The 25,596-nt window shown below is 51.8% G+C and overlaps 12 protein-coding genes; 7 read left to right on the forward strand and 5 right to left on the reverse strand.

Annotated features, from left to right (window-relative positions):
• Nucleotides 1-233: 233 nt before the first annotated feature.
• On the reverse strand, nt 234-5,878 carry RCC_10722 (uncharacterized protein; the record flags this gene model as incomplete). XM_023775948.1 has 2 exons in its annotated part: nt 234-5,653; nt 5,743-5,878. The coding sequence occupies 2 exons, from the start codon at nt 5,876-5,878 to the stop codon at nt 234-236; spliced, it is 5,556 nt and encodes a 1,851-aa protein (XP_023631716.1).
• A 399-nt stretch (nt 5,879-6,277) lies between these two features.
• On the forward strand, nt 6,278-6,698 carry RCC_10723 (related to DNA-directed RNA polymerase I A12.2 subunit; the record flags this gene model as incomplete). XM_023775949.1 has 2 exons in its annotated part: nt 6,278-6,389; nt 6,442-6,698. The coding sequence occupies 2 exons, from the start codon at nt 6,278-6,280 to the stop codon at nt 6,696-6,698; spliced, it is 369 nt and encodes a 122-aa protein (XP_023631717.1).
• An 88-nt stretch (nt 6,699-6,786) lies between these two features.
• On the reverse strand, nt 6,787-7,846 carry RCC_12347 (probable Deoxyhypusine hydroxylase; the record flags this gene model as incomplete). XM_023775950.1 has 2 exons in its annotated part: nt 6,787-7,297; nt 7,356-7,846. The coding sequence occupies 2 exons, from the start codon at nt 7,844-7,846 to the stop codon at nt 6,787-6,789; spliced, it is 1,002 nt and encodes a 333-aa protein (XP_023631718.1).
• A 230-nt stretch (nt 7,847-8,076) lies between these two features.
• On the forward strand, nt 8,077-8,826 carry RCC_10724 (related to adaptin ear-binding coat-associated protein 1; the record flags this gene model as incomplete). Its single annotated transcript, XM_023775951.1, has 1 exon — nt 8,077-8,826. One exon carries the CDS (start codon nt 8,077-8,079, stop codon nt 8,824-8,826), a length of 750 nt encoding a protein of 249 aa, XP_023631719.1.
• A 37-nt stretch (nt 8,827-8,863) lies between these two features.
• Nucleotides 8,864-10,234, reverse strand: RCC_10725 (uncharacterized protein; the record flags this gene model as incomplete). The annotated part of the gene is made up of 1 exon (XM_023775952.1): nt 8,864-10,234. The coding sequence occupies one exon, from the start codon at nt 10,232-10,234 to the stop codon at nt 8,864-8,866; it is 1,371 nt and encodes a 456-aa protein (XP_023631720.1).
• Nucleotides 10,235-10,918: 684 nt separating this feature from the next.
• On the forward strand, nt 10,919-11,626 carry RCC_10726 (related to Phosphoserine phosphatase; the record flags this gene model as incomplete). XM_023775953.1 has 3 exons in its annotated part: nt 10,919-11,202; nt 11,255-11,403; nt 11,457-11,626. The coding sequence occupies 3 exons, from the start codon at nt 10,919-10,921 to the stop codon at nt 11,624-11,626; spliced, it is 603 nt and encodes a 200-aa protein (XP_023631721.1).
• A 435-nt stretch (nt 11,627-12,061) lies between these two features.
• Nucleotides 12,062-12,669, forward strand: RCC_10727 (probable mitochondrial/chloroplast ribosomal protein S12; the record flags this gene model as incomplete). XM_023775954.1 has 3 exons in its annotated part: nt 12,062-12,398; nt 12,452-12,552; nt 12,604-12,669. The coding sequence occupies 3 exons, from the start codon at nt 12,062-12,064 to the stop codon at nt 12,667-12,669; spliced, it is 504 nt and encodes a 167-aa protein (XP_023631722.1).
• Nucleotides 12,670-16,661: 3,992 nt separating this feature from the next.
• RCC_10728 (related to L-PSP endoribonuclease family protein) lies at nt 16,662-17,125 on the forward strand (the record flags this gene model as incomplete). XM_023775955.1 has 2 exons in its annotated part: nt 16,662-16,773; nt 16,833-17,125. The coding sequence occupies 2 exons, from the start codon at nt 16,662-16,664 to the stop codon at nt 17,123-17,125; spliced, it is 405 nt and encodes a 134-aa protein (XP_023631723.1).
• A 1,232-nt stretch (nt 17,126-18,357) lies between these two features.
• RCC_10729 (uncharacterized protein) lies at nt 18,358-19,989 on the reverse strand (the record flags this gene model as incomplete). Its single annotated transcript, XM_023775956.1, has 1 exon — nt 18,358-19,989. The coding sequence occupies one exon, from the start codon at nt 19,987-19,989 to the stop codon at nt 18,358-18,360; it is 1,632 nt and encodes a 543-aa protein (XP_023631724.1).
• A 996-nt stretch (nt 19,990-20,985) lies between these two features.
• RCC_10730 (related to syntaxin 8) lies at nt 20,986-21,804 on the forward strand (the record flags this gene model as incomplete). The annotated part of the gene is made up of 1 exon (XM_023775957.1): nt 20,986-21,804. The coding sequence occupies one exon, from the start codon at nt 20,986-20,988 to the stop codon at nt 21,802-21,804; it is 819 nt and encodes a 272-aa protein (XP_023631725.1).
• Nucleotides 21,805-22,847: 1,043 nt separating this feature from the next.
• Nucleotides 22,848-23,882, forward strand: RCC_10731 (uncharacterized protein; the record flags this gene model as incomplete). Its single annotated transcript, XM_023775958.1, has 1 exon — nt 22,848-23,882. One exon carries the CDS (start codon nt 22,848-22,850, stop codon nt 23,880-23,882), a length of 1,035 nt encoding a protein of 344 aa, XP_023631726.1.
• A 501-nt stretch (nt 23,883-24,383) lies between these two features.
• RCC_10732 (related to 3-hydroxyisobutyrate dehydrogenase) lies at nt 24,384-25,559 on the reverse strand (the record flags this gene model as incomplete). XM_023775959.1 has 3 exons in its annotated part: nt 24,384-25,130; nt 25,196-25,347; nt 25,418-25,559. 3 exons carry the CDS (start codon nt 25,557-25,559, stop codon nt 24,384-24,386), a joined length of 1,041 nt encoding a protein of 346 aa, XP_023631727.1.
• Between the last annotated feature and the right edge of the window lie 37 nt (nt 25,560-25,596).

The raw sequence follows: 25,596 nt of genomic DNA on the forward strand, positions 1-25,596 counted from the left end.
ATGCAAACAGCCGTTGAATACCCTACGAATGAGATTGAGCGAGAGGCTTTAACTGCCGCAAGGCGACGCTGGGGTCAATGTACGTCTGAGAGAAGAGAGAAGATCTTGAGAATCAAATCCTACTGCTCTAGCAGCGCCCTTCAGCCAGCTACTTACAAATGCTCTCAGATACAGCAAGTGATATGGAATGCAATATCAAGCCCTGCCTCCAGCGAGGATATCGACTCACCCACCTAGTTCCACCCACCAAGCTCATCGTCCTCATCGACCATCCTCTTTGTCACACTTGATTTGCGTGGGCGACCTCTCTTGCGAGGACTGGCATTGCCGTTGTCAATCGACTTCCGTTTCTTACCACGAGGCCCTGCGGATGGGCTATTCGTTGAGCTGACTTCACTACGTCCGTCATCAACACCTTCCATATCGAGATCGAGGTTGTCGTCCTCATCTTCGTCGACCTTTACGTCACCATCCACCTTGACGAGCTCAGCAAATGCGCCGCAAACTGCACGCTGCTCCCCTTCTGTGGTTGACTCCGCCATGATTTGGCTGATCCGATTCTGGAAGGCGTCCATCAGTGTAGATGCATTGGTCGAGCGAGTTGGTGGACGGTTCGTGTCCTTCGCTGCATGCTTTGTTTTCCCGGCAAATTTCTGTAGGTTCCAGATTCTCTGCAAAAACGACCTCGTCTCCCATATCAGAGACAGTATTTGAGATGACACCGCCAGCTGCTGGAGTCTCTTCGGCTCAATGGCTCCCACAGTCGTGAGTTCGATGGCTTCGGCGCTGGTAGCAGCTGATTGGGAGGAGAATACAGGGACCTGAATGCGGAGTACTTCGCTTTCGATGGACTGCGCCACCGAAGTTCCTGTGCCAGAAAACGTTTTCTCCAAGGAAGAAAGCAGGACTAGCAAGTCCGCGATGTTGTTGTACTCCAGAAAAGCAATGACTTCGGTGCAGAACCGTACGTAGAGCAAATGATTTGCTGTGCCGCTGGAGATTTTCAGCTTCGCTGGGTCAAAGTTCAATGAAGCGCAAAGATTAGCAAAGAACTTTGTTCGCGCTTTGCCCTTGCCCGTCTTCAGGACATCCCACACGTGATGAAACTTGGATACCGGAGGATGTCCAWCAAAGCCTGTTGTGCTTTGAGCGACGCGCTGTTGGTAGTCGAAGGACTTTTGCACCGATTTGGCCAGAGTCTTTTCGAGAACAGACTCGTTCTTCTGGAACTGCTCCTTGTACGAAACGAATGCCAACTTGGCGATGTCCGAGTTGGGACAGGTTTGCAGTGCCACGAGTGTCGGTCCGCTGTCGCCAGGATGTGCGATACCTTGGGTGTTGATACTGGCAACGATCCGTGCTGCTGTCAACGCCACTTCGTCGAAGGAGGTCAGCGAGATCCGTAAGAACTGCTGGAGGTATCTCTGGGAGAGCGAAGTTGATGCAGTGTCGAACCCCGTCGCTTGGTATGTACCGCCAAGACGCTCTTTGCCGCTGTCGACACCAGTCCCTAGATCAGTGCCATCGGCGCCGTCGACATGCTTCTCGCCCGCGCGAAAGAACGATTCAAGCCCACTGAGCAGCACCTGTTCAAGCAGAGCATTGCCTTCTTCAAACACCACTGATATCGCATTCGTGACATCCTCGCGCAGAAAGCTGTCCGGGTTGCTTTGGCCAATTGCACATAATGCATATAAAGCCGCCTCCCTAACTTTGATTGGCCGCTTCGGACTGACGTAGGAACAACACACCTCGACGAAGATGGCCGAGACTGTACTCCCTGTGCAGGACGGACAGCCGTCTTGAAAGCGTTTGAGTTCGGATTCAAAGTTGCAGGCCTTACCAAATGCCCCCACGATATTAAGAAGTCGTCGAGCCTTGTCCGTGGGTTTGTGGAGATCGTCGTCGAGCAGGACGGCATCGCGCATACGATATAGTTGCACGAGAGCCGAAGCGAAGAACGCTACCAAACGTGTGTTGTCCTTGCTGATAGTAACGATGGTCCACGAGCAAGGAGCTATTGCGCTTAGCTCGAATCTCGGAAGCTTTGAGGCGGACTGAACAAGTGCCATCTGAAGATTGCGCAGAAAGTCTTGTTTGATCCCGGGAACGACAGGCAGAGTCCATCGTAGTATAGTGACAACAGATTGATAGACGACAAGATCGTCTGAGGTCTGCAGATTCTTGGCGTACGGCTCTAAACGCTCGAGCTGCTCGCCGGTGAACAATCGCGGCCCAGCTCGAGCAAACACAGTCAATGCCAGCAGTATGGAGCTCTGTGTTGGCGAGCCGGGGATATCCGAACTGTCAATCATGCCGTCGGACAGAACACTCACAAAGTCTTTGCAAATACGTGTATTCTCCGCCGCCTGCTTTGACTTGTGCAGCAAGATTTTGATCAGTGCCTCGAGCACTTCGATCACATCGTCTCCAAGGGCGACCGTGTGGATAATCAAAGCGGCGTGAGAACGCAGTCGAAGTAGGTTGTCCACAGAACGTTCCCCGCTTGCGGTCCGGTTCCGGAAAACTGAGAACCATATTTCCTCGACGGTGGTCTTCGCTGCGTCAGCAACACTCTCCTCAGTGTCCTGAATGCGAGAAATGATTGCGTTGGAGATGGCTGCGCGGACCTCGTTGTCGTCGTTTCGTAGGTAGACTTCTTTGAGGAAGGCCATTGCACGCTTGCGAACCAGTGTGGCTGCATCTTTGGTACGAGGGATCACTCGCTCGTAGAGCTTCAATTCGAGGGCAGGGCGAAGTGAGACGCACTTTTGGATGAGGCCCAGAGCTGAGTCTCGGACCAGAGACGAGTTGTCCCCTAGACAGCGAACGATCGTTCTAAGCACTGTCGGATTATTATCAAGCACAGCTGGATCCTTCTCGAGGAGTGCCGTAACGCTTTTGAGGCTGCGACTCCTGATGGTGGGCTGCTCACTGCTCATCGACGATAAAACGGTGCCAAATATGCGGTTGAATGCCTTGCAGAGCGTCGAGTTGCAGGCAATAATCCTGGCAGCGAGCTTGCCCTGTCCTGTTGTCGGCCGTGGGAAATTTGAGTACTCTTCCAGCCATTGCACATCCTCGATCATGTTGCGTACTTTGTTTTGCAGCTCCGTAGGCGCGGCCTTGGTGGCTTTGCCATCCTCACCACGAGCCTCACAGATCTGCGCCGCCCACTGCACGAGATGATAGCCGCGCGCAGTCCGCAACTGCGGATCTTTGAGATCTCGATGGTGCAAATATTCAATCACGACCCTGTATGGCCCTTCGAATGAGGTCAAGGCGATGTTGGAGAACGTCTCATCCTGTATCCTTTTGACCATGGTAGCAAGGTCTTGAGAAATTCTGTCGCCATCTTGCAAGGCCTTGCTAGAGTCTACCATCGCAGCCTGCAGGTCGAGAATGCCAGAACCAATGGTTCCCAGAAGTTCGAGGGCAAGGGTACGTGAAGGCGCAGGACTCTTGGGACTCTCAGCCATGTTGATCATTCGTACGACCAGGCAACGCAGCAGTGTCTCGGCAGCCGGCCAATCGCTTGAGCCCAACACATTGAGGAAATCCTCAGTGAAGATATCCAGCAGTCTCCGAAACGGCTCATCACTCGATTTTGTGGTCGACACAGCTCGCTGGAGCAATATCCCGACGACATACGACGCATGTTTGTTAGATGCTGCTTGCAAGGGCGTGTAGACAGACTTGAGATCCCTGGCGCCCTTCCCTTTCTTCGACTGTTGGCTTTTCCCCTTGGCCGCCGAAGCACTCTGGGAGCTATCATCGCTATCGGCGACGTCTTCATCTGAAGACTCATCTGAATCCTCTGCGCTGGAATCTGCATTGCCTCTTGTGCTTGAACGAAGCAAGCTTTCGCTCACGGTGGCACTGGCCTGAACGAGGCGCATGAGCAACGCAGAGACAAGCTGAATGGGCTTCGCATCGATCGGCCTGAATTGTCGAGCACTCTGTTTGCTGGAGGGTAGCTGCTCAACAGACATGAGAAGCTCGCTTAGGATGAAGGATCGCTGGCTCTCGTATTTGGTAAAGATCATTGCCAGCACATCCACGCCAGCCACTCGCATGTTTTCAACCGCCTGGGTTCCCAGCGAAGCGTCCTTTTCCGATCCGCCAGCCTGCGCAAAGATGAGAGACTTGCACATAAATTCAATACTGGAAATGGCGGTTTCGTCGACATCTGTCTTCAGTAGCAACGCTCCTAAAAGTCGCAAGTTCTTCACACTGGCTTGGACCAGTTTCTGCAGGATTTTTCGGTGCTCAAGGGCGATTGCAAACCTCGGATTGGTGGATCCTTCCCTCTCAACTTTGATTTTCTCGCCGGCGGATGATCGCTCTTCCATGATTGGTAGAATGCAGCCGTCGAGAACGTTGTTCGTAGCATCGAGTACAGCCTTGAGGTAGTCCTCAGACTGTAGCTCTTTATGGCGGGAGCCTCCTGTCATTATCCGTAGCAGAGTACGGCCGGCGACAAGACCATTCTCGGCATCAGCAATCCGCGACAACCATGCCAGTACATCATTCTCGTTCCAATCCTCGCCGATTCTTAATGATCCAGATCCGAGGGTAGTAAGAGAACTCTCACACAATCTTTGAACCCGTGCAAGATGTTCCACTTCAATATCATCGAGACGGCCCAATGCGACGACCTTGAGCACGGCGGAGTCCAGCTGTGTATGAGCGTGATGATTCAGCAATACCGCAGATCCGTCCTCAGTGCCGCGGGTCGCGAACAAGGCGTTCGATGAAATTGACACATCGTCGGAGGTGTCTGGTAGCAGATGGTCCTGACTCTCGAAAATGACTTGCAATTGCGTCTGCAAAGCTTCCACGGCGGTGTCTGCCTTCTGCCGTTGATCGACACTCGATCCTCGATTTGTGAGATGCGCGCTTTGGTTTCTGGACGGCGTAATATCATTGCGTGAGTGGCTCAGATTCGGCACATCAATCATCTGGTATTCTGCACGCTGTGCGGGTGTTAGGGCGGTTGGCACGACAAATGCTTTCGTCACAGATCGAGTCGGTGTTGACTGGGCGTGGTCCGAAGCCGGCGGGTCCGGGTCAGTGAATGGCCGGACGTGGATTGGCGCCTGGTCTTGCGGCGGGAGTTTATGCAGGGCCTGCACCTGGCCATGATTTGGCTTGACTACACCCAGGGTTTGTACCTGAGCTTGTCGAGGCGTTGACTGCTTTGGTCTGTTGATCTGGACCTGAGCAGGACTTTGTGTCGCTAATGTCGCCTTGGACATGTCATTCGTGCGAACAGGGGTCGGCTTGACTGTGGCTCGATTGCCATGCAGCTCGGTGGGCGGACCAGGCAATATCGAGTGGAATGGCACACGCGTGTTGTCAAAAATCATCTGTGCAAAGGCACTCAGAGCTGGTTGCTGAACGGGCTTCTTTGCTGCGTCGCTGTCGCGTCTTATTCGCTTGGCGGTCTTGAATTTGAATTTAGTGAGCCCCTGTGCATCCAACAGCCTCTGCACGTCCTCGAGTGTCTTCTGGCAGCGTTCCGAAGCTTGCTCCGCGCTCTTAGCGCCGGCTGCAAGTTTATCTAACCCACGAAGTGCAGATTGGACATCCTCGGAGGCATCGAATACAGTTGGTGTGCTGGAAGGAAGAGCGAGGGGTGGGGTTATGAGGTCTACAAAAGGATGCGTCAGTGTGGTGGTCGCCGCGATGATCTTCACCGGTAGAGCTGGATATGCCTGGAAGTGAATGAGTCTGACTTGCCTGGATTGAAAGGGACGATGGAACTGAAGGGCGAGTACGGGAGTGCCTCATTGACGGTTGGGATGCGCAGTCCGCCGGTGTAGGATTGTAGCCTAGGTGCCGGGGCATGGCGGTTTGGCGCTGGCGGAGGCTCCATCGTCTTGCCGGTTACGAAACAGATCTATTCGTCAAGCAGTCCCATCTCTTCGCATCTGTATGGTTTCCTATAATTCGAACGTCCGGAAGCGGATCTGGCAGAATGTCGGTGGTCGCGTCGCCATGTGAGGACCACGCACTGTATTTCGAACTTTTGAACGGCGTAGGCAGCGTTGATAGAGGAGACGCGAGACACCAATGCATAAGAGGAGGGCTTCGAGCTGTTTGCGTTCCAGGCGGAAGATGTGCTTGGAAGTTGGAGTTTGTGAAGTCGTCCTGTTCGCGTAAAACGCGGCGATCATCGCGGAGAACGGAGAGGGCTCCGCGCGGCAGCGGCCCCGGCGCAAAATGTATTTCTCCCAGAAGCAGTTTCACATGCACCTGCAAACAGCTTCACATCATGACCGCCATCGGATCCCTCGTTTTCTGCACGGACTGTGGCAACCTGCTCGAATCCAACACTGGCCGCAAAGCATACCTCGCCTGCGATGTCTGTGGCACGCAGAACAAGGGTCGGTAGGATTACCAGCATTTCATTGCAATGCGTACTAAGACGATACACAGACACATCCTCCAAAGTAGTCGTCACGTCCTCGAAGCCTTCGGCATTTCCCTCTGCACTGCGGACGAGACTACGCTCGGATCTGCAGGAAATCTCAGAGGCCGATATGCAGACTGAGGCCACCATCAAACAGCCATGTGAGAAATGCGGCAACGAAGAAGTTCTCTACCACGAACAGCAGCTCCGATCCGCAGACGAAGGGAGCACAATCTTCTTCACTTGCCCGCGATGTAATCACAAGTGGAATACCAACAATTGAACGATGCCATTGTATGATGTGCATTACTGGATCGTGTTCTTGGATTCGTGTGCTCAAAATGACTATCATGATTCTTTTTGGAGGCTTCTCATGCTGCTGTAGCCACCGGAATGGTGGCATACTCAGTCTCGCCGCTCCGCTCGAACTCTGCCATATCCAATGCTACGATGATGCTGTCTCGGACCACCTGCTCTGGATCATTCAAAAACTTCTTCAAAGTATCCTCGACACCGTCTTCATCACCCAGGCTGCCAAGGGCCTCTGCAGCCTCATGCCGAACCATGCTGGCTTCCTCCACATTGCTCAAAGCCTCGGTCAAGCTCGGGATTGATGCCGGGTGCGAGAGCTGTCCAAACACGAAGGCAATTTCATGGCGGAAGAGCGCGGAAGGATCCTTGAAGCCAGCGGCGAGAGCATGGATTGCGGGGACCGCAGTAGGGAGGTCAGGTGGGGATGAAAGATCTCGCAGTGCAAACATGGCTCGGTAGCGCTTGAATAGCGGGAGTGAAGTGTCAAGCAGTGTGTGCTCGAGCTCGGGGATGGATGGTTTTTCGCTTTCGGCGGCCATGGGAGGCGCTGGATCGATTGATGAAAAGTCGCTGCATCAAACAGTTAGGAGATATTAGAGATATTGCAAATACAGAATAATGAACCGACCTCTGCTTCAGCTTTTCTTGTATCCTGCTCTCTGAGTATTGCCACTCAATGCTCTCTACAGCAATCTCACATGTCTCACGCACGACTTCTTCTTCCGTAGGATCGTCTCGCCTTTCCTTCAACAGCTGCAGACTAGTCTTGTCTCCCAGTGCAGCAATCGCCTCGGCAGCCTCGTGCCTGCACATTGCATCTTCCTGCCTGTCTTCGATGACCTGTCTCAAAAAAGGAACTGCCTCTTCTTTGCCAGATTGACCGAGGCAGTAAGCCAACTCATGCTTCAGCAGAGCAGATGGTGATGTAAGGGCAGCAGCGATTGCTTCGATCGCCGGAACTGTCTGTGGGGTTGCTGGGCTTTGCGCCGCAACATGCTTGAGAGAGAAGAGAGCACGAAACCGTTTGGCAAGAGGTGCAGTCTCGGAGCAGAGAGTGCTTCTCAAAGCAGCAACAGTCGAGTCGGCCTCTGTTTCGGGGATCAAAGTTGCCGGCGACATCGTGAGATTGGTTGTTGGAAGTTGCGCGAGAGCCTCGAAGAAATGATGGAAGACGCACACATTTATCTGAATCTGATAAGATCTTGACGGAGGGGTCAATTTTCGGAAGCTAAGGCAGGTACGGAGTTCGGAGTGTCTTCAGCCACTCTGGAGCTTCTAGGCGAGCGATCTTGGTCCTCCTGTCCGTCTACAAGCCGAGTCTCCTTCACACTCTATATACTGCAACCATCATGCCAACCTTAGATCCAGCTACAGGTCGCGAGCTCTCAGACTCGGCAATTCAACGAGTCCTCTTCGTTAACAACGACGTCCATGTCTATCAAATTCCACCCATTACGAGCAACAAAGGCTTTGCCGCGGGGAGCTGGACCGACCCGACCAAGCCCATGGCACAACAGATCTTTACTGCACGTCTACGCGTATTCGAGACCTCCGTCAATGGAAAAATAAAGGCCRACATCGTGCTTGAAGATGGCAAGACTGGCGATCTTTTCGCTGCCGCCCCATACACAAGCACTGCGGTCGTTCAGCCCGCCAACGATAGTAGTAGGTTCTTTGCCATACGCGTGCAGGGAGAGGGTGGGATGAAAGCTACATTGGGCATTGGCTTCGAAGATCGTAGTCCAGCATTTGATTTTGGCATTGCACTGAGCGAGGTGCGAAAAGTCTTGGGAATGAACGACAATGCTGTTGGGAGCTCAAGTGCTCGCGGAAACTCAACCAAAGCCAGTACAGTGCAGGAGCTGAAGCAGGACTTTAGCCTCAAGGAGGGGGAGAAGATTCACATATTGGTGGGATCTAGAGGCCGACGAAATGCTCCTGAAAATACCACTGCTGCTACACCAGATGACGGTGCAGCTCTCTTCTCTATTGCTCCACCTCCGCCACCAGGTGGTAAAGCACAGACGATTGCACCTCCTCCTTCAGCCAAATCTACACAGGAGTCGGGCTTTGATGATGATTTTGGGGAGTTTCAATGAGAGATATAGTAGCGCATGACGATATGCAAGCACTTCTTCATTTGGGCCGCAAGAGCAGGAACAAAAGGCCCATCAAAGCAACACCACTTGCTGCGCCTTGAAGGGCTGCATTCGTCACGTCGACCTTCTTCACTTGCACGATCCGCTCGCTGAAGAGATCACGGAGTATCTCCTGATACTCTTCGAGGGTTCCCCTCACAGTGCTTTCGACTGGCGTCATAGTCGCGGGTACATCATTGACGACTTGCATCACTTCTGCGACGTCTCCAGGCTCCGCAGATGTCGCCTCCCCGAAGGGCGGCGAGGGCGTCGGCGGCAAGAACTCCTCCTTTGGAGGCAGCAGATCTTCTAGCGGCTGTGATGGCTCTGATGGCTGTGATGACTCTGGTGGCTGTGATGGCTGTGATGGCTGTAGTGGCTGTGATGGCTCTGCCTGGACTTCTTCCAGCACGACCGCCTCTTTTGGCGTGACTGCCTCCATCTGCTTCTCGACTACCACCCCTGGAGCCATAGCTAGTGTCTTCTCGTCCAGAGCTGCCTTGACATCGCGGACAATCTTTTTCCTTCGATTCGGCTCGAAGATTGCAATCTGAGTGAGCAGTAGCAATATGTTGACGCCCATGAGGCCGAATGTCACCCAGGTACTATTCCTGCGAATGGTGTCACTCCATATCTGTTCCTCGTGGTATTGCTTCCGCTCCAGACGCTCCATCAAAGACCTCGCATCCTCTAGATTTCGCTCGGCAGATGCGAGATTGTCTTTCGCAATCTGCACATCTCGCTCGTTGAGGTGTTCGGAGCGTACGAGTGACATGTATCTTTCCAGGTCTGTGGGAGACCAGGATGACTTTCTCTCTAACAGTCCCACGATCTCTCGCTGTGCAGAAGTCTGGTTTGCGTGAGCCTCGTGGTGACTCGCTTTAGACTCATCAACAGCAATTCGGTATCGTTTGACTTTCTGCTCCTGGTCTACTATTTCCTTCCGCAGTGCCTCGATTCCCGAGAAATCTGTCCCAGTGTATGCATTGATGTGTTGGCTAGCCACAGATGCTCTCGCCAGAAGGTCGTCCATCAGTTTCGCCATCTTCTTGGAATAGTCCCATCTTTGCTGCTCTGTATGTGAAGGCAATGAGCTCGAAACCGATGCAGGTGTGTCGGGAGGTGGTTCAGAGGGGGATGGAAGTGCAATCGTTGGTGAGTTGGGTTCTGTAGAGTCGGGAGATTCGGCGGTGCTTGATGGCTCGAGGGTCTTTGTGGGCTCGATTGGGTCTGTAGACTCATTCAACTTTGGAGGGTCGATGGAACTGGCAGGCTGATTCGTTTTGTCTTTCTCGTCTCGTAGCCTGACCGCGCTCGAAAATGCTCTGTTCCATTGCGAGATTTCCCTCGTGCCGGCTCCCACCTGCATTCCTCTCGATTCGAGCCTCACGCGACATTTCGTGCAGGTCCAGGGCCGTGATGTCGTTCCAATAGTATTGCTCAACCCCGTCCTCGAGCTCCTCGATATCCACCTCACCGCATCCGCGCCAATGCGGCCACCCGACTGCCTCACCAAACTCATGCTATCTTGTGATCGACAGGAACGCTCAATTTCCTGCAGCTCAGAGCAGAGCTCCCTATGGACTTTGTTCGGCTGTCGGAGGAGCGAATCTTCGATCGTCATTCGCCGATCACTCTCAACCAGACTCGATTTTTGAGGCAGCTGTGAAGATGTTAGAAACAACAACCTCACCTCAATTTCGGCCAGTTTCAGACTTATTTTACCTTCGCGACCAGGATGTCTTCAGATGATCAGCTCAAAGCTCTTCGGTTCCCTTTCAAGGACCCCAAATTCATCTTCTTCACCGATTTCGATGGAACGWTCACACTGAAGGACTCCAATGACTATATGGWGAGTGAGATTTGTGATTGAACGAAGAGAATCATTGTGGCTAATACGCTGTACAGACGGACAACATTGGCTTCGGCCTGGAGCAGCGTCGTCAAGGTAACAAGGATGTTCTTGACGACAAGAAGACATTCCGGTAATGTTCGGCGTTCAATGTGCCTCGATCAAAGTCTAACTATCCGTTGTAGCGTCTCTTTTCGCGAGATGATGGACTCTGTCACAGCTCCTTTCCCAGAATGCATTGATCTTCTCGTAAAGAACATCAAACTGGACCCAGGTTTCCAGGAGTACTTTGAGTGGGCTTTGAAGAATGAAATTCCAACCGTTGTGGTTTCCTCTGGTATGGAGCCTATTATCCGTGCTATCCTCAAGAACCTCATTGGCAAGGATCACGACAAGCTTGATATTATCAGCAACGATGTCGAGGCTCGCCCTGGCAAGACCATCGATCAGGAGGGCGGCTGGCAAATCAAGTACCACGACGAGAGGTATGATCAGCAGGAACTACGTCTCGTGTCCTTGTACTAATCATGATTTTAGTGACTTTGGTCATGACAAGTCTTTGTGCTTGAGGCCATATGCAAACCTTCCAGAAGGGAAGCGGCCAACAATGTTCTATGCCGGCGACGGTGTATCAGACTTGTCTGCCGCCAGGGAGACCGACCTTCTGTTCGCGAAGTCGGGTCACGGTATGTTGAGCCCAGAGCCTCCCTTCATTGCATCCTGCTGACTTCTGTTATAGACCTCATCAGCTACTGTGCCCGCGAGAATGTGCCATTCACCGTCTTCGAGACTTGGTCTGACATTCTTCGCGAGGTCAAGAAGATTGTCGCTGGCGAGACGACCGTCAAGCAGGCCGCTGCTGAGGGTTTTGAACAGTACAAGAAAGGCAACGCAGGGGTCAAGGCTTAGAATATTTCAAGAAGGATGATGTCTTGTTTGCATGGAGATCTATAGATGTTGCATGTTTGATGAGCTAGACATAGACGACTTAAATGAATGCACTCAAGTGCCGACGATTGTAACCAGTGGATTAAAAGGAATCGCCTGCGTGTTGGGTTATGTGTCAATTCCGACATCGTTCAGGCCATTGGCATTACGAACCATTCAATGGCACACATTCCAAGTCCTCATCTGCAAGATATTTCATGCAATTGTTGAATACGATCGACATGAGTGCGTGCTGCACTGTTCATATTCGCATATGCACTTCCTAAATGGTCGTCGTGCATATCCTACACTACCCCAACCCTAACCCTACATTCCAAGCTCCGACTCCCGCATCTGGCTCTCGCTTCCGGCCGTCTGTTGGGACGCGCGAAGTTCATCGCCAGCACCACAACGACCATGGCTTCCAGGATATTCAACGCAGTGCTGCGGCTACCGCCAGCCGCCCGTGGCTGCTTCAATGCCATGCTGGTACAGCCCAAAAGTCTGTCAATCCGGTCCTTCTCCAACGCTCCATCCCTCCAAGCGACATACAACCAGGTACTCCGTGGGTGTCGAGTCGAACAGCGCGCACGAAAGCCCACATCACCCGCATTGGTAAACAGACCTGAGATGAAGGGCGTGTGTTTGCGCGTGGGAACTACAAAACCAAAGAAGCCCAATTCCGGCGAGAGGAAGGTCGCAAGAGTACGATTGAGCAGTGGGAGGGTCATCACTGCATACATTCCAGGAGAAGGTGCGTTTGGGCAGCGAGATGCGGCAACAGAGCAGAAACTGATGAAAGGAAAGGTCACAACGTCCAGCAACATTCGGTTGTACTGGTTCGCGGAGGTAGATCGCAGGATTGTCCTGGAGTCAAGTATCACCTGGTGCGAGGAGCAATGGACTTGGTACGTACAAAATCTCCATGAGCTACGGTGACTATCGCTCATATTCTTCAGGGAGGTGTCGGAAACAGAGTGACGAGCCGCTCGAAATACGGCACAAAGAAGCCGAAGACGACTTGAGAATGACGCCACAGAGACATCTTTTCATGATGGCGAATCGCCTCCAGCTACAGTGACGAGATCACATCGTATCGCGAGTGGACAGCCGAGCTCTAGCTGCTCTGTTTTGACGAGTGCTGCGTCCAGCCAAGTTGACCGAATACCTTCAACACCGGTGGCAATCTCATGATGCAGTGTACTGAACACAGTGCTCGCAGCCACAGCTGTTAGGGGTGGAATGCGCAGTGCAGTGCAGTGCTAGATGCACACGGTGCGGCATAAAACACTTGCGGGATTACCGTCCGTAACACCAAACGTGATCGGGGCCTTGAACTAGAACATAACGAGTCGCCACCGGAACGTTTCCTGCATCACCAGATCGCAAGCACTCCGTCACTTTGTACATATATGGGAACCATATTCGCCATGCGTCTCAATAGCTCCCTCCCAGTGTTGAATCACCATTTTACAGCTCCAGTTCTGAACAGTCGAGAAACACCGCGCTGTTCGCGAAAATGCTCATTGCACTGCTCTTCGCAGGCTTCGCAGCTTTCCCGTCAGCTTATGATATGAGACACCCATGCATCTCCGACTGACACCTCCCAGCTTTGCCCGATCCCATCAAGATTGTCCCTGCTATCGCTCCACAACGACCGTGGTCGACCCAGAATGCACCCCATTCTTAGACCTTTGTCCTGCAGTTATTTGCGACATTCCTACGGCTACCGAGACTGTAACGATTCCCCCATTCACGCCAATCTGCGACTCGAAGCACGTTCCGACGATCACGGCGTTCAGCCCTTGTACCACCGATTGTGCTCAAGTCACCTGTCCCACGGTTTTCAAGACTGTGACTGGAGGGGAGAAGCAATGTTGCACTGCTTGGTGAGGTGGAAGCTGCCAGGCAATCCCTGTAAAAGGCGAATGATGGATCACGGGTTTTGTTGAACGAGGGATGGAGAAATTCATGCCGGCTCTCCTGGCAGTGAACCGATGACCACGTTCGCGAACGGGTAGTTACGCCGTTCAAAATGAGCTGTCTCGCGGAGAGTCAAGTTTCTACTGGGTACGTGCTGCTTCCCGCGGAATTCGATCGTCCACGAAATATCTCTGGAGATGACACGACATATGAACACCTACTTAAATTCTGGGTGTCGGTGTTATGGGCAAGCTGCTTGAACGCTTAGCTTCCATGAAAGACCCCCGATTTCGAACTGTGGACTGTTGACAAGTTACTCCACCGAATCTCGTCGTAGGTAGAAGCATTCCTAATCCAAAGCTCATATGACATGCTCCAGTAAGTCTCGTAAAAACTGGGCCGCGGAAGCATTGTGCAATGATCATATTGATGTTGGCTCTTTGGATTAGCTAAGTCGAATTGCACAAACGGTAAGATGTGCGCGGACAGCAAAAAGCCACCTCCAAATACGCCCCGTCGGGACCGAACCACTCGAAGTTCTCTACGTCGACTTCTCACCAAACGCAGGATGCCTTTGGACTACTAACAATATGGTACAGTAGAAAGGGTCGTACGAAATAAGGTAACGGAGCGACACTCCGGCGTRGTAAGATCATGTATCAAACCTCCTGACATGGCACAATCATCCGACATATGATCGGAGCTACAAACTCGATTCATTTAGTTCTTCTACAGTTCAATGACGTCAAAATGCTTCCTCATAAGACATGTACAGCAATCAAAATGCCTCACTTTGCGAGATTCACTTCATATTCCGCTTACTAATCTGTCACATGCCAAAATGAACTTGGGCCTGTAGAGCACGAGAGCAAGGGGCCCGTCGCGATTCTTTCGCTCATATGAAGTACTAGCATCTCTCGATCTCCAGCGCACAAATGACAGTGAGGTTCGGCTTTGAGTCTCACATATTTGCCCTCTACCGCTTCTTCATCCGGCTTCTTTGCTCCTCCTCGTGTTTGAACGTGTGTTCGAGTGACTCGCGTGGAGTCTTGTGGGTCAGAGCCTCAGCTATGATTTAGTTAATCAAGATCTGAGTGAATGTCAAACCTGTGACCATCTTCAAGGTTGAGCATGTCCGGCGTAGATTTTTCCGCACATCGCCCAGGCTATCCAGGGACAAGATGGACAGGAATCGATCGCATCAGAGGGTTTGAACCCGGGGACTTCATCCAGTCAATTGAATCGCAAGGCGCCTTGCAGAAGACATGTACATACTCACATTCTGCAGTCATCACTAGTCCATTCACACCAAGCTGTTCTCGATGATACTATAACCTCGACTCACGACGCTCTGCACGGCTTGAATGTTTGTGGTGCAATTTGATTAAGCTGGTGTGGCCGGCGAAGTGGGGCAAAGTGGATTGACCCGAAGGCATCATTACATACATGGCACCTAAAGCCCAAAGAYGCACACAATTGTTGGTGGAAATTATCACAGCAATGCTTCATGTGATGATTTAAGAGTATGGAATCGGAAGCGCAGCCGTTGTTTGCTTCCCGAAGCGGTAAGTTTTGTATTCTCACGCGATTTCAAAGTGACATATAATTTTGCAAGAAAGTTATTCAGTGGCTTAACCTCGGCAATTATACAGCAAGGTTATATATCAGATGCTTGATCACAATCAACATGATCACATGACGGTTTCATGGTGTAGTGTAAGATTATCCGCTTCCTCACCGCTTGAGCCGGATCCTAACARTCTCACAGTGGTTATCACGTCAGTCTAACACACTGAAGGTCTCCAGTTCGAGGTTCGTACCAACAATCATCATATTTCCATAAGAACGTTGCCTGACATCATCACAGCCTGGATGAAATCAAAATGTTCATCATATGACCTTTCTTTTTGCTTCATCGTGGCACAACATGTTGTAGTAGCCCACAACCTATGCTTTGGCTTTTGGCTTCACTTTTGCTCTTTCCAAGCAAGCCACTCCCTCTCTCACAAATGTCAGCGCACAAGACTTCCTTCTTTTACTCGTTCCATTTACATTGGCCGTATATTCTTGTTCCCTACATGTGCGATCTTTTTGCTTCCAAGAAAGGGGTTTACCCCTGTATGCCAATTACGACCCGTCGTTCGACCCGCGTTGTAAATCAGCTCTCATCTACTCAAGTTACACGAAAAGAACTTTACAGAATGATCTAATAAATCCACTTTGCTGCTTACTCATTACTCTCCTTTTCGTTTTGTCTTACTAAGTCCGGTTTGTGAGCCATTCGGGACGTACTCGCTAAGCATCCCACCCTTCTTTTACACCTGCGAATCTTGTGTTCACACGATCACTAAAAGCATCCCTGCCTATGGCTTTTACAAGATCTCTGGAACTGTAGCGAAAGGCCTTGCCTCGTCTACCGTTTTTGATTGATCGGTCTAACAACATTACAAGCCAATCCGAGGTGAACTCGTAAAGCAAATGCAAGTATTATTTCCGGGCAGATAGCACTAATGCTTGGGATATAGCGGATCACGGAAAGCCTTCTACAAAATTTGATGATACACTCAGTCTAGAGCGCAACACACGAATCTACGCTATAGGGACAGTGCTCAGTTTTACGTGACATACGTGAAAGCTAAGAATCATGAAGTCGCGGTTGTAGTGTTACGATTACTAAAGTGAACGGTACACGATCAAATCGAAGGTTGTCATTACGTATGGACCATCTCCTCTCAGCCGCATGCTGCCAAGTCTGGGCTGCCAAGGCTACCTCCTCGAAGGATCATAGGAGGAGGTAGCTAATGACGCACCAGAGGATTATCGAAACTCAATTATGGCCTGGAAGGTGAGAGGGGATTACCAAGCTCAGCTGGATTACAAAACGATCAACAGTAGGAGCAAGGAGACCGACAACTGTTTTCGGAGATAAGACGAGCCAGGAAGAATAAAGTTCGACATCTGGCAATCCTTTCGTCTCGACGAGCATCAATGACGAAGCCTTGAGAACTTGTCATCTGGGGTATTTAAAGACACGCATCTACCCAACCTGATCTAAAACCATCCATCCATCCAGTTGATTAATCCCAAGCCCATCATGTCCCACCTCACATACTTCGCCTACCCAGGCATCGGCGAGCGGATTCGAAAGGAGCAACACATGAGCCAAGCAGTCCGCATCGGAGACGTGATAGAAATCGCAGGCCAAGGTATTCATTCATCCTCTACAATCACATCCTCATCAGTATCCTAATACTAGACCTCTCAGGAGGCTGGCATCCTCTGGACAGCACCTGGCCAGAAACCCCCTCTGCCCACATCGATCAAGCTTTCTCCAACGTAGACTTTTGTCTCAAAGACGCTGGAGGTAAAGGCTGGAGCCAAGTTTACAAAGTGCGATGCTACTACCTCGATCCCGCGTGTTTTGCAGACGTGGTTCGAAATTTGAAAATGCACTGTCCGGATCATGAGCCTGTTTTTACGGCGATACAGGTTGCGGGATTGGCTTTTCCGGAGATGCAGATTGAGTTGGAAGCTTATGCTCATGTCACAGAGAAATGATTTTGATGGATTTTCCGAAATAGGAAGGAGCGGAGTGAATGTCTTACAGGATAGTAGCGGCCTTCCACAGGGTTGCAAATTCTTTGGTATCATTGGTAATCATGTAGCTCGAGGAAGATAAACACTCGTGTCATCAAGAGTATAATTTCAGGGAGATCCAGAGGCCGGCTGGTATCACCTTTGTCCAAGCGAAAGAGGTTTACTCAGTAAGTCTGCAGCACTCTAGCTTACAGGGGTACACCAACCAGAATGCATCTTCCGGAAAAACGTTGAATTTGCTTTTAAACATTCGTCGTGACGTGACGGTGCTATAGAAGAAGGCGGTTGAGGAGTCGCTGATTCCCACTTCTCTCAGATCCAACTTTGCTGACATGGTCTGGTATCCGCACAGCGATGTGGAAGCACTTGGCACTATCCTCGAGCGCATAATTTGCGTATTCTCCTCCCTGAATCGGATTGTTTCCAGTGCCGCAGAGGTAGTCGAATCGTACTTCAAGGTAGCGGCCGAGGAGAGCAACGAGAACTGCAGCGTCGAGCATGTCCGACACCGACTGCAACTCATGCATCGGCGAGACAAGCGATCCCGTCTTTCCAGCCCCCCCTGTTCAAGAGCTCGTAGGGAACATGTACGCCTGGGTAGGAAGCGAGAATTGACGGGCGAATCCGAAAACCTCGTCAATGGTAGTCCGGGAGGGCAACGTCAATGCCATGTTCCTTTATTCCTTTGACTGCTAACATCCAACGTCAGTCTGGAATCTTGTGATTTCTACGAGCTACCGCTCATTTCCCACCATCTATTAGTTGGGTGTTTCCGATATTTCCTTGAATTCTGTAGCCATGATGGTCCGATTTTGGTAGCCATAATGTCGGATCTTGTCGAAGGTTGTTACGTCGAAAGGCCTAGAAAAGTAGCGCTGCGGCGGAGGGAGGGGCGGATAGGAAGGATTGAAGTATTTCCAAATCTATGAAACGCTGCAAGCGTTTGATCCTGCTTCCAGCTCATCAATACTGAGCACGCGGGCTTTGAGTATATGTTCGAATAGGTGGTGAGGAGCCCTAAGCATCAAAACTTCTGCCATTCAAGCGTTCATTCAAGAAAGACCCCAGAAGCAACCCGATGCAACCCCATGTCCACTTTCCGCTAAATCCGCTCCAAAAGTACCGATTCCCCACCCGACCCGCCATCAAAGCGAAGTTTTCAACACGCAAGGCCAACCCAACCAACTTTCATCTCACAACTTCGTCCTCCCCTCCTCACTAGCCCTCCTCCTCATGCCACTACTCCCCACAATCCCCTCCAACACCCTTGCAGCCTCTCCAACCACCTCAGCAGCAGTACCTCCACCATCCTCTCYCCTCTGCAATCTCGCACTCGTCAACCAATGAACCTGCCTCTGCATGCCACCAACTTGCGCACCCAAATGTCCCATGGCTTCTCGAGTCCTCAGATTCTCATTCAAGATCTGCATTTGCGTTCTACCATCCAGTTCTTGCATCGCGGCAGACATGCGTGCGAGTTCGTCGCGGAGATTCTCATGCATTGAGAGGAGGTGATGTAGAGGGCTGACGTAGGGTCCTTCGTTTGTGGTTGGTGGTGGGAAAGAAGCGGAGCGGTCATCGTCGAAATCTAGAGTGAAAGGTGGGAAGTCTTCAGTGTCGTTGTTGTTCCTTGAGGGTTCGATTGGAGAGACCAGATCATGATGAGCAGTGGAAGATCCAGCGTTCCGCCTTGTTGGGGCAGGGTCCTCTTCGATCTTAGGATAGAGAATGCTCTGCATCGCTCCAAACCCATTTTCGAGCACTTCCAACTTCCGACTCATTTGTTTTTGAGCTTGTTCCTGCACTTCCAATCTGTCCGTCTGTGCGGCAATCACAGGCGCTAAGAGTGCAAAAGTGCAAGTCTTCGCATGATCTTCTGCACGCGATCTCTTGCCCTTGAAAATGCAGCCCAAAGCGCTTCCGGCACAGGKGATGCTGATGGCCGAACAGAGCTGGGTGCTGTGCTCCCCGAAATCCCGGTAAAATACCTCTTCTTTGCAAAGCTTGCATGCGACCAGACGGTCGGGACATTGTCTCCTCCAATGCGCTTCCAGATCACATTTCTGCATTTCCTCTTTGCAGGACAAGCAACTGACGCCGTAATGCAGACAACCTTGCGAAGCGTCTTTCCTTCGCACTGCGAGCTCACAGTCAAAGGCTAAACATTCCACCAGAGCGAAGCCGCAGTAGATTGTCATGTGATCCTGGACCTCTCCGCGTTTGACCTCTGCTGGACATCCTTCGTGCGATTTAGGACATTTGACTTTGAGATCGTCGAGTATGTTGACGAGGATTTTGCTTGTCGCACTTCGAGGGCCGAGTTTGGCTGGCGTTCGACAAGTTGGACAGTCTCCTCGAGGACCAAGAGGATTGTATTGTGTGGATGTGGTCCAAGTTTGGCGAATGCACTCCCGGCAGAAACAGTGATCACACTCTGTGAGAACGACGGGATCGACAAAAGGGCATCGACAAATGGGACACATGAGATTCTCGTCGTAGGGTGCCAAGTAGTCCAGTAATCGAAGATCAACCGGAGGATTGAGATTCTGAGCGCGGGCTTTGGACTGGAGGAAATTCTTTTCTTCCATGGTCCGGCGTTTTTCCAATCTTGCCATTCCTCGCAAGGCGTGGGCCGAGGAGGAGGGCATGCTGTCGGAATTGGAGGATGAATCGCTGGGGTTGCGATGAACCGTCAGAGTGGGTTCTCGCGGTGCCAGAGGTGGGGTACTGGGATCCGGCTCTGCATATGATGGGACTCGACGATGGGAGGAGAAGATGCCACTGTTACGATTCGACGAGCGAAAGAATGATGTTGGTCGCGACATGGCAGCGGCTACCGTACCTATAAGKCAGATACTCGGCAGTGCTGATCCCCGGCGGCTTTTAGTGTGTTTGGCGGGCGAGTCCGAATGGCCGGTATCCCTGTTCCGACGCGGGTGTCYCAATCCCAGTCAGGCTTTGCAGTGAGTTTACGGGAAGCAGCAGGAATATGTAGTGTTTTTTTCTTTCGCAGGAAAGGCGGAGGTGATGTTTGAGAACTGAGACGGGCTCGGCATCAGTTTCGCATGCTGCAGGCCGTCATGCGTGTAGGCGAGAATGGCGGCGTCAAGTATATTGGTGCCGTGGCGGTGTGGGATGGCTGGAACAAGAATGCGGGAGGGGATGCGGGGAGTTGTGGTGTGGTATATATGTAGTTTATTTCGAGCAATTTCCTGCAGAGGACGGGCCCTCAGAATAATATATATGTATGCGGAGGATTTCAAGTGACGCGGATCCAGGAATAGCATGGAGTGTCGGCGATCATGAGAGACGGGACATGGACAGATGAGACGGCGACCTGGTCTCTCTCGCTGGCGTGTTGGAAAATCGGCCGGGAACAGGCATTTGCGAGGCTTCGGTTAATCGGCGGGAGCAGCCGGGACGACGTGTGTGATGAGAGATGATCGCCGCGGCCATGCCATGCAGACTGCAGCCCGAGCGATGGGATTGGAGTAGAAGAACCATGTAATAATTAATGTAGCACGTGCGTGGTCAGGCTGCGACCTCATCGACAGGCTGGACCGACACAGTCAACAGACGGACGGACTATTCTKCTTGATCAATCGAGTGTGTACTGTAAATATTTGATGATCATAGTCCATCATCCCCAAGTAACTTGAACCGATCCGCATCCCATCCCATCCCGTCCCATCAACCTGCAGGCATCTTCATTCAGGAATCCGCCGTCTCGACGCACGAGCACAACACTTCCTCCCCGTCCCATTTCCCTGCAATCTACTGTACTGTACTGTACCGCATACTGCACTGCGCATTTCCCGGAAATGGCCACGTCCACGTCCACGTCTACGTCCACCTCGACCCCTCACCAGCTGCTTCTCCTGGCCGATCACCTCAAACTGTCGCTCCTCGAACGTCAACGCGCCCAATCCCTCAACTTACCATCCAGCAGCCAAAAAGACGCACAAATCACCCGTTCCCTCACCAACTTCGCCGAATCCCTCGCCGCCCTTGAGACACAAGACGAACCATCTTCAGACCTGCCTCGCCTACGCAAACAATACCATCAACTCTACGCCCAATTCCACGGCACAGCTCCTCCCAGCGACGATGCGACACACCCCAACGACCCCGCTCTTGCTCCAGATTTCGCGGCCGCACAACGGAAACCTTCCAACAAATCGACGACGGGCAAGAATGTGAGATTTCGTGATGATCCCTCTGCCGAAGAGGAAGATGCCAATCGCGCTGCTCTCTTTTCTTCCACATCTTCATCACAACAACAGCAGCCGTATACCGACGAGCCCATGTCTGCGCAGCAGGAAGAACAAGGATTGGACAATCAGCAAATACACGCCTATCATTCTCGTGTCTTGAGGGAGCAGGATGAGCAGTTGGATGTGCTGGGACAGTCGGTGGGAAGGCAGAGGTTGCTGGGAATTCAAATGGGAGATGAGTTGGATGAGCAAAATGAGATGTTGGGGGATGTGGAGAGGGGAGTGGATCGGCATAGTGGGACGTTGGATGCTGCACAGAGGAGGCTGGGCAAGATTGCGAGGAAAGGTCGAGATGGGTGGAACAGTTGGATCACCATTGCCATTCTGGTGGTGGTGTTGGTATTGCTAATTGCGGTGTTGAAATGAAGAGGTTGATTCAAGCAGTACTTACTGTTCAGCGAGCTTGTAGTTTTACAGCGGACTCTTACGATTTCATGACACGACAGCCCACGACCAGCCATCTTTTGACCTTAAATACACGTCCCACACGATCCCTCACCACTTTTCTACCAGTCCAGAGAAGCCACCTCCAACCCCACCAGAGGAACGACATCCACCATCCCGCGATGCCTGGCAGACATACTCCTTAGCTAATCTCATCTCACATCAGTCAAGATCAAAGTCCCCTCGATTGTTGTAATGCTGGTGTTGGAGAGGAGAATGTCTCGAATGCGGCCATGAAGCGGTCGTCGCTGGGAAGCATGTGAAAGTTCAAGCAATTTAGCGTGGGAGAGGATTGGCAGGGATGAAGCTTGTTGCCTTTCTTTCACAAACGATGTAGCATCCACGATCGTCAAGAGGAAGCTGTGGCCATCAGCAAGATAAGTCTTTGGGGGCGTCAAAAGGTGTCTTTGATTGATACTATTCTCATCATCATCAACCTCATCGTTCCTTGAAGTCACTGCTCAACGACTTCCTCTCACCAATTTCAAGACCGAATGCTGATGCGCTCGCTACATGTATGGCCTCGTTGTCTAGTTGTCCTGGGCTATATCCATTTCCGTCGAGTGCATTTCGATGACCGTATCTGAGAGTTGAAGATGTAAATGTAGACAGAATTGGCGATCCGTGAGATTGGCAACAATTTGTGGGTTCACAGTTGGATGAAGCTGAAGCATGTGAAAGTCCAAGAAAACTAGCGTGTTTGGCGCGTTTGCTCTCGACTACTTTCTTCCATCACTTCTCATATCACTTCTCATCCACCWCTTGTTCATCCACCACTGCTTCAACCACCACCACTGCTTCAACCACCATCACTTCATCCACGACTACTTCAACCACCACCACTTCAAATACCACCACTTCAACTAGCACTCTTCAACCAGCACCACTTCATCCACCACGGCTTCATTCACCACTTCTTCATCCACAAATACCAGGTTCGTTCCCGCGACACTACACCACTGGCAATGACGGACGCGGCAACAAAAGAAAGTCGGCGCCAGTCCCGCCGCYCCGACAGACTGTGCTACCCGAACAACACTGCGCGCATCCTCCTGATGAAGCAGACGAAGCCAGACACGCTTACGCCGCGTATTCAAGCTTTACCGCAGGAGTTGCAAGATGAGATCCGAGCGTACACGCTCCTGATCGCTCGCCAGCGTGAATATTGGATAGGCCGTCAGATCCTCGAAAAGGCCCGAGAAATACCTTTGCTGGCTTCCAGACCTCGCCATGGTGCGAACACACTCAGGCTCGAGCGCCTCGTTCATCACGCTCGAGAACTGTTCAGGAACCCCAATCCCGACTACGTCGAGTCGCTGCGCGGTCTAGTGCGTGTCTTCGCCACTGATGAAATCACAACCATATTCTTCCTGAGACAGCTCATCAGTTACCCGATCTCGRCCAAGAGCAGTCTCCTTGAAGAAGCTGCAGTCTTGCGAATCGTCATGCTGGCGTGTGAATGTACCAAATTGAGAAGCACCTCTCTAGGACTGGGATATGTTTGTCGACTTGTCCAACCAAGATTCAAGTCCTTCGAGTATTTGCGCTGGAACTTGTGCATGCAGGATATGCCTACCTTCCTGACGGCGACAGTCAAGCAGCCATACCTCGGTAAAGGGTACCCATGCATACCTAGTTCGCCMAGTCATTGGTACATGGACATGCATGGCGCTGATCCCGAGCACCGGGCCATCATCAGCGTGGAAGGAGACAAGTCGTACACATGGCTGTCGCTTCATGGCGGAGGATGGTGCTTCACTACCAATACCCCATCTATCAAAGAGCTGGACCTCACGGGCAGTTATGGGATCGTGGAGTGGCAAGTGGAGGGCAGAAGTCCTGTTCGTATCGACTATTTGCATAGGAGAGCGGGAACATTCAACAAGTATTGCGAGAAGTTCGACCCGAAGGGAGCCCGGGAGGTGGAGAGGTTGCGAGCGGAGCACGCGAGAAGAGACCTCGAGGAGTTTTGGGCATTGCGCGAATGGAGACATGGTTGACGGGATTGGCGTCCTCAACAGCTCTCGCCATCACCTGCAAGGGCGTCTCAACATGGAGGAGCAGTCGAGCAGCTCTAGCATAGGCGAGACATCGGACTGTCGAAATAACATGAAAAGGGCTCAGTGGGTTCTGCGGCGGCGAATGGCTACCCTGTCGACAGCGTCGGTACTCTCTCCGGTAGCAAGAACACTTCCAAGACTTCTGCGCGAATGAGCTGCTATTGGGATCCTCGCGGTGTAATTTCAGAATTGTCGTGGAGATCTGGCAATACGAATGCAATCAATTGGCAGGCCCTGAAGATCGTGTTGGAATTCCTTAGGGGAGGTAACGGATTGATCAAGTCATCGGCCAGTGCACCTTTCTTGCAGAGAGTAAACGGGTCGAAATGCCGGACTCGGGGCTGATCACAACGTTCTGCACATTTCCAGCGAATACTGGAGCTAGCTGGGTATCTATCTACTCAAAGACAAACCTGCACTTCGTACTGCATAACCTGTCTTTCATGCTTCAGGCACCTTTCCTCCAATGTACTTGTAAACAACCGAAAAGTCCTTGCCCTTCAATTGCTCAGTTCCTTCCACAGCCGTGTAGATGTCCTTGGCGTGAACGCCCAACTCGGGCACAATGCCCGCCTGAGTGGCGGCTTCCAACGCAAGCCTCAAGTCCTTCAACATCAATGCCGTTCCGAATCCTCCCTCGTACCCTTTACTCGCGGGAGAGCCCTCAATGACTCCCGGAACAGGGTTGTTTACCTCACTCGGCCAGCACTTTCCCGTAGCGGTATTGATCATATCCGCCAATGCCTTGGCATCCAATCCCCACTTGACACCCATGTTCATCGCCTCGGCCGTGGCAATGTTGTTGAGAGCGAGGAGATAGTTGTTGGCCAGCTTTCCCTTGAGACCGGACGTCTGTGGTCCTAGATGCACAACCCGTTTACCCATGTGGCTGAGAATGGCGGTGACCTGGTCGACGAGCTCCGGGGCCGCACCAATCATGAACGTCAATTTTCCGGCTGCTGCTCCCACCACACCACCGGACATGGGAGCATCGACGAATTTCCCTTGGCCGGAACAGTGTGTTGCCTCGGCGACTTGGGCGGAGGAGCGGGGATCGATGGTGCTGCAATCGATGAAGAGGCGTTCCCGCTTCACGGGCGTTTGGGAGAGGAGGGTTGGGGGCATGAGCATTTGTTGAAAGACATTCTGCACGTGGTGAGGTTCGGGGAGGACGGTGATGATTGTGTCCTGAATGGGAAATATGTGAGTTGGCTGGGGAGTGTTTAAAGGTGAGATTAACGTTACAAACATACCGCGTTTTCGGACACTTCGCGAACATCTTTTGCAATCGTGACGCCTTTGTGTTCTGCTTTGAATTGCTCGAGAATGGTGGGATTCACGTCGTGAATGACCATGGTGTCCGAGGCCGGGATCTTGTTGCGAAGGTTTCTGGCCATTGGATAGCCTGATCGAGCAATTGTCAACAACATTCGTTCACTCATTGAAGTTCACTCTCTGCTTCAGTTCAAACGCACCCATTCTCCCCAATCCAATGAAACCATAGCTGGCCTGTAATCTGCTGGCACTGRCAAAGCCTCGTCTCGAAGTCGTGGTTGAAGTGGAAGTGGAAGGTGTGGAAAAGGCTTGTCGAGCCGCAGCCAACGTCGTGGTCCTCATTGTGCTGGTGCTGGTATAGGTGTGGTTTTGGACGTGG

Source organism: Ramularia collo-cygni (assembly GCF_900074925.1).
Source record: "Ramularia collo-cygni strain URUG2 genome assembly, contig: RCC_scaffold24, whole genome shotgun sequence".
Taxonomy (NCBI): Eukaryota; Fungi; Ascomycota; class Dothideomycetes; order Mycosphaerellales; family Mycosphaerellaceae; genus Ramularia; species Ramularia collo-cygni.